Source organism: Portunus trituberculatus, chromosome 27, assembly GCF_017591435.1.
Source record: "Portunus trituberculatus isolate SZX2019 chromosome 27, ASM1759143v1, whole genome shotgun sequence".
Taxonomy (NCBI): domain Eukaryota; kingdom Metazoa; phylum Arthropoda; class Malacostraca; order Decapoda; family Portunidae; genus Portunus; species Portunus trituberculatus.
The window spans coordinates 9,462,402-9,469,901 of record NC_059281.1 but is presented as its reverse complement, the minus strand read 5'-3'; the positions used below and the strand labels follow the sequence as shown (position 1 = coordinate 9,469,901).

General features: G+C 40.9%; 1 protein-coding gene across 4 annotated transcripts in view; it reads right to left on the bottom strand.

The window, feature by feature from the left end:
* Positions 1-7,500, bottom strand: part of LOC123509596 (zinc finger protein basonuclin-2-like) — a 126,125-nt gene that overhangs the window by 84,586 nt on the left and 34,039 nt on the right. The window contains exon 1 of one of the 4 annotated variants that reach the window (XM_045264017.1): positions 2,526-2,559. The exons of the other annotated variants lie outside the window; for them this stretch is intronic. Within the exon in view, the coding sequence (XP_045119952.1) occupies positions 2,526-2,544 (19 nt within the window). The 5' untranslated portion in view covers positions 2,545-2,559. Of the gene's footprint in view, positions 1-2,525; positions 2,560-7,500 lie in introns of those variants that run through there. 4 annotated transcript variants of the gene reach the window in all.

The following is a 7,500-nucleotide window of genomic DNA, read 5'->3' as shown; positions in this document are numbered from 1 at the left end:
AAATAAATGAAACACTGAGAGAAAGAGAAAAAAAAAAATATGAAGAAAAAAGTCAGACGAAAATAAAACTTAATTAGAAACGATAAGGAAGAAACACCAAGGAACACACCTGTACAGCCCTCTCCCCCCCACCCTTCCACGTCACACCTGGCGGCGGTACAAACAGGTGACAGGTGAGGTACGAAATGTGATTGACTTTTGTTAATTTTTTTTTTTAATTTATAGATATTTATGTAGGATTCCGTTTCTTTGAGGTGTACAGGCACGTAAGGAGGCCTTCACATACATACAGATATACATACATACATACACACACACACACACACACACACACACACACACACATAAAGAAGCACTCTCATATTGGCGGTTTTTTGTTCCTATTTTACAGCCACAAAATATCCTCATTTGCATACGCTATAAATATGGAAATTTGGTGATACTTACGTAGCAAACTCTAAAAATACACACGCACACACTAGGAAGCACACATCATACACACACACACACACACACACACACACACACACACACACACACACACGTAAAATAAACCCAATCTACATATATACTAGAAATAACATGATAATATATACAACACACACACACACACACACACACACACACACACACACACACACACACACACACACACACACACACACACACACACACTTACGATACCCACATTGGACGTCACAAAATATATCACTTACCCACACCTTCACGGATATGCAGGTACAATGCCAATTTGTCCGCAGGTGTGTGGCTGCTGGCAGGTAAATTGTGTGTTATCGCCTCGCCAAGCTGATGAGCCGCCCGTCCCTTTGTTGGCGGGGGTGAGTGACAAACACCGCCAGACATATAGAAGTGATACTGTTTGCTACCTATGTAATACTAATGCTAGTTTGAAAAATGCTTAATAAAATGGAACCTGGGGAATAAAAGTGGTACTATGTGATACTAATGCTAGTTTGACAATGCTTGATTAAAATAGAGCTTAGGAAATAGGACTGACACCTTAAGCTCTTATACTGACACATCTTTTTACTTTGAGATTTGTGTACGATTAGACCATTTTATTGACATTAGGATAAGTCTATGGTGGTCAGAAGATTAACGGCCACACTCTTCACTATTTTAATCCCCAACACGAGTTTCTGAAGCTGTATAAAATCACGAAATAATAAGCAGAATGAATATGGAAACGCGTCATGATACTCAAGGGATTAAACTAATACTTGTGAATATTGTAACGCTTGGTAAACACAGGAATAGTAGAAGTGATAGTGTATAGCTAACAATGACGTAATACTAATACTAGTTTGACGAATACTTTATGGAATAAAACTAATACCTTAAACTAATACTTGTGATAATAGTAATGCTCGGAAAAGAGGAAGAATATAAGTGATAGTGTATGACTGGTGATGTAATACTGATACTAATACTATTGGTGATGGTGATGGTGATGGTGATGGTGGTGATGGTGGTAGTGGTAGTAAGGCTCCTAATTATATTGATGATGGTGATGGTTATGGTAAGACTATTTATGGAACCCTCTCTTTGCTATACATACGAAATGATGCGCCACAGGGAAGCAAATAATAGGAAATGCAACAAAGGAAGTATTTATAATGATGCTGTTTGTGACGATAATTGCAGACGTAAAAAATGGTAAAAATTGGTAAAAAAATGATAACAAAATAGAAAGAATAGAGGAGGAAAAAAAATATATGATAAGAGCCAGATGTTTTACCCACACACACACACACACACACACACACACACACACTCATCAGCAGGGACACAACGACATCCAAAACACTCAGATAAACAAACAGATAAGAGGAATAACATCGAGAAAGTTGGTGAGGGGGAAAAAATAGACCATTACCTCAAGTGACAATGTAATTACTATAATATATACGCGAGAAACACAAGTGACGCGATGCTAACACCACTTTTCCCTTCCTGTTGCTGCAATAATTACCACGCAACTTAAAAATGCAATAACCACCGTCATCCCTCCCCCCACACACACACACACACACACACACACACACATGCTTACAGACACATCCGCCAGAAATGATCATCGGGGTTCATTCATGTTTTCCCGCCACTCACAAACTGACATGATCTTTTCTGGCATTTCATTTGTTATTAGTGCCACTGTTGCCGCCGCCGCCGCTCCTGTTGATGCTGCTTCTGCTACTACTACTACTACTACTACTACTACTACTACTACTACTACTACTACTACTACTACTACTACTACTACTACTGCTACTCTATTATTACCATCGTCACAATATCAAGGCAAGAAAATCAGCAAATCCAATGACTAAACTTACTACTACTACTACTACTACTACTACTACTACTACTACTACTACTACTACTACTACTACTACTACTACTCCTATTTCTAACCAACTTAATAATCAACTCGCATTTAATCAAGAGCGTAAACAGCAGAGGTCGCGACAGACAAGGAGTGCAAGCGTTGGGGAGAATCTTACCTGTGGCGCTTCCTCGCATCAGCCCCACACACACACGCACGTACCTGGGGAGAAGAAAGGAACAGTCATTAGCGACAGGTGAGTGGCGAGGCGCATCTTGGGAGCTTACAGTCAGTCAGTCATGAAGGAGTCGTAAAATACTAAACAGGAGAGAGAAATGAGAGAGAGAAAAAGAGAGAGAAAAAACAATCCATCTTAACCAGAAATTTACGTCTCTCATTACACGGACGTCCTTCTCTCTCTCTTTCTCTCACTCTCTCACTCCCTTTTTCTCTCCCTCCCCTTCGTTTATACTTCAGGGAGGTGGAGGCGTTCCCTATGTTTACCTCCAGAGGGTGTGTCTCAAGGGACAGGCCAAAACGAAGCTTTACGTAGGCCTATCCCCAGTGTAGGGAGGGAAAATACACAAGCAGCATCTACAGGGAGGAAAGGAGGAGGGAGGAGGAAAGAGACGGGGCACCTGGTCATTGTCGAGTGGTCAGGCTTCCGAGGAGGAGGAGGAGGAGGAGGAGGAGGAGGAGGAGGAGGAGGAGGAGGAAGAGGAGGAAAGGAAGGGTAAGAGGGGAGAAAAATGGGAAGGAATGGAAGGGTAAGGATTATGAAGGAGTGATGAAAATAGCATCGATGGAATGCATGGATAGAGAGAGAGAGAGAGAGAGAGAGAGAGAGAGAGAGAGAGAGAGAGAGAGAGAGAGAGAGAGAGAGAGAGAGAGAGAGAGAGAGAGAGAGAGAGAGAGAGAGAGAGAGAGAGAGAGAGAGAGAGAGAGAGAGAGAGAGAGAGAGAGAGAGAGAGAGAGAGAGAGAGAGAGAGAGAGAGAGAGAGAGAGAGAGAGAGAGAAGAGAGAAATAACAATAAAACTCACGCTAAAAGAAAAAGAAAAATAACAATAAAAACTCACGCAACAACAACAACAACAACAACAACAACAACAAACAACACACGGGAGATCATTTAGCGAAACCTCCATTTGTTTACAAGCTTCTAATTACCGACCTGCAATTTACGACAGGTGCGCTAATTACACGGGTCACAGGTGCGAAGGGGCACTGATTACAGAGGGACTTGTGCCTCTATCACCCACAGACTCTAATTTCAAGCGACAAACATCGATTCACCGGGCCATTTCCCATCGCTTCACTGTTAAAAAAAAAAAAACCTTCACAGTCACCTTGGAGGGAAAAAAAAATGATAAAAAAGAAAGATTGGTCAGTGAATGAGCAACGCCATTTAGAAATTTGTGTTGAAATGTACAGTAAATAAAAATGTTTCCTTCAAAATGCCGGGCGGTGAAGTTAACATTGGGTATTTTCAGATTTTAACCCCTTGAGTATCGTGACGTGCTTCCTTATTCATTTTGCTTACTATTTGTTGGATTTATACAGCTTTAGAAACTTACGTGAAGGATTAGAATAGTGAAGACTGTGGCCATTAATCCTCTAACCTCCACAGACCTTTCCTAATATCAATGAAATGGTCTATTCGTACATTAAACTCAAGGTAAAAATGTGTCCCAGTACTGAAGAGGTTAACGAAATCAAAAAGAAAATTCGCTCGTGAAAAATGAATTTGTATTTAGGTGTAAAGTAAATAAATAAATTGGGTTTTCCTTCAAAATGTCGGGCGGTGAGGTTAATTTTCTAAAAGGAATAGATAAATAATATTGGATATTTTCACATTTTAAGGAAATCAAAAAGAAAATTCGCTCGTAAAAAATATAAAAAAAGAGAGATTGGTCAGTGAATGAGCAACGCTTATTCAGAAATTCGTATAGAGGTATAAAGTAAATAAAAATGCCTCCTTGTGGGTTTTCCTTCAAAATACCGTGAGATGAAGTTAACTTGCTAAAAAAAGATGAATAACATTGGCGGATTTTTACACTAAGGAGCTCAAAAAGAGTGATTGGTCAATATTAAGAATGAGCAACGCCTTTTTAGAAAACTGTACTGAGGTGTAAATTAAATAAAAATGTATCCTTGTGGGGTTTTCCTTCAATATGTCGGGAGGTGAAATTAACTTAACAAAAAAAGATATTTCAGTAACATTAAGTGTTTTTACACTTTAAAGAAATCAAAAAGGGAAATTCTTCGGTATTTACAAACACGATTGGAACCTTTTTCTTTATTTTTTTACCTGTTAACTTATTAGCGAAAGGCAATTAAGCGTTTTATACTTTTTGAAGCTTTTTTTACCCAATTATCCAGCCTTCTATACCGGGAAAATGTGAAAAAAGGGATTATTTTGGCCTAAAGTGGTGCTGGAAAATGTGAAAGCAGTGCCAACGAGGGAGAGTGAAATGAAAGTGCAAGAAAAACAAGCGTATATCTTCAGGTTATATATAAAGTCATGATGTGAACAAATGAGCATGACTGTGTGTGTGTGTGTGTGTGTGTGTGTGTGTGTGTGTGTGTGTGTGTGTGTGTGTGTGTGTGTGTGTGAGTAATTGAAGGAGTAAATAAGAATGAATCACTGACTGTTTGAGTGGTATGACTAATTAACTACTAATTAACTAACTGACTGACTGGTTGGCTAACTGACTGACTAAATAACTGATTTACTAACTAACTGACTGACTACCTACCTAACTGACTGACTGACTGACTAACTAAATGACTGACTGACTGACTGACTGAGTAACCGCTTGTTATCACTCATCTGACTGATTCGTTTCACTGACTGACTAAATGAACGGTTGACTCAAATAACTATGACTTGACTGACTTGACTGACTGTCTGACTGACTGACTGACTGACTCGCCAATTAACAGAAGAAACTCCACGTATCAATTCATAACATTAATACAAAATCTCACCCCAATAAATAAAACACTGAAAAAAAAGAAAAAAATACCAAAAAAAGAAGAAAACAACCTAATAAAAAATAATGAATAAAAAAAAAACATTAGTAAAAAAAAAAAAAAAATTCATAAGCTTACGTTCACTTCCCTTCAGTCCAGCACAGGAGAAACTACGAAACAAAAAGAAAAAATGAAACCAAAACACGAAACGCAATAACACATTTCACTCAATCAAAATCGCCATCAAAAATAAAAATAAAAATAATCTTAGTAGTTATTGCATAGCTTTCCATCCTGGTGTATTACTTTTCAATGTAATACTAACAGGAAGAGGAGGACGGGGGGGGGGCAGAGAGAGAGAGAGGGGGAGGAAGGGAGAGGAAGGGGAAGGAAAGGAAAGGGAAGGGAGGAAGGGAGGATGAGCAGGGTAGTAGTGAAAGGGAGAGGAGGGTGTGGGAATGTTTGGGAGTTTACGAAGGGGAGAGAGAGAGAGAGAGGAAGGGAGAGGAGGGAGAGGAGGGGAGAGAAGGGAGAGGTAGAGGAAGGGATAAGTGCTCGTTATATGGAAGGTGGGGGAGAGGAGGAGGATGGAAAAGCGTGTGATGGGATGAAGGGAAAGGAGGAAAGAAGATAGGTAAACATGGAAGGGAAAAAATAAAAGGAGAGAGAAAGAAAGAAGAAAACAGGAATAAGATGAATGACAGATGAGAGAGAGAGAGAGAGAGAGAGAGAGAGAGAGAGAGAGAGAGAGAGAGAGAGAGAGAGAGAGAGAGAGAGAGAGATAGGGGAGCTCAAACATGGAGAGACAGGAATGGGGAGAATATAGAGAGTAGGATAGGGAGCTAAGACATAGGAGAACAGGAAAGAATGGGGAGATAACAGATAGTGAGAAAGGAGAGGTAAGGATAGGGAGGACAGAATGGGGAGCTCACACATTGGAAAAGAGGAATTAGGAGGATAGGAAGGAAAGAATGGGGAACTATTAGATGGGGAGAATAGGAAGGACAGAATGGGGAGGTAAAAGATAGGGAGACAAGAATGGGGAGAATAGAGAGAGAATGGGGAGCTAAATGATAGACAGGAGAGGTAATGATAGGTAAAGCAGTATGGAGAGTTAACGCATGGGGAGAATGGGGAGGGCAGGATGAAGGTAAAAGGGAGATGGGGAGACTAACACAAAATATTCCTTAATAAACAAGAGGGAGGTTGAGCCACTATCCTTCTGGCATGTGATCCTAGTGGACATTATTAGATTCCTCTGACCAGCAGCGCGCGATGCCTACCAATACCCTTCCCCCCCCCAAACTTCCCCCCTCCAACCCCACCGTACTCGAAAACCTCCACGCTTCGGTATTTAGCAATTTCTATACACTTTTACTCAGTTTTCCACATCACTCACGCTTATTTCCCTCATCTCAAACGCTGCCTTATCTCGCCGTTAGAGTTTGCCGCGGGGGACGCCAAGGAAGGCCGCCAGTGTGAGTTTGGACGTGAAAGCAGCGAGATATTTTGGCAGCATCGTACGCCTGGCAGTGGTGGGCGGCCGGTCCTGCCTCGCCATTGGTCAGCAGAAAAAGGGGTTGGGTAAAGCTGCTGCTCCTTCGATTTTTGGCTAATGAGAAGGGCCCGGTACAGGAGGAGGTAGCGGCGGTGGTGGTGGTGGTGGTGGTGGTGGTGGTGTTGGTGGTGGTGGTCGGGTATTAGTGGAGGCACCCGAGGTAAGAAAAGGGAACGAAAAAAGGGAGGAAGGGTGAGGAAAAAAAAAATGATGAAAAATAATAAAATTCCATCTTGATCCCTTCTTAAGAAAATAAAAATAGAGACAAGAACACAAGAAAGGGGGAAGATTTAGGCTCGTATTCTCAAACACCTCTGCGCTTCACCTCCACCATTTCAAAAGGCTATACTTAAATTTGCACGAGTTTTTAAGGTGTTTTATGGTTCTAGAGGCAGAGTGACAAGATTTCTTCATTATCAACTTGAGAAACACTCTTGAAAACCCCGCTAATCATCTCTATAGCCTTGGAAAACAGTCGTGGTGATAGAGAAGAGCGTTTTTTAAGATGTTTTACGGTTTTAGAGACAGTGACAAGATTTCCATATCATTAACTGGAAGAACACCCTTGAAAACACCGCTAATCATTCCTGTGGCCTCATAAAACAGTCATAATGAGAGGGC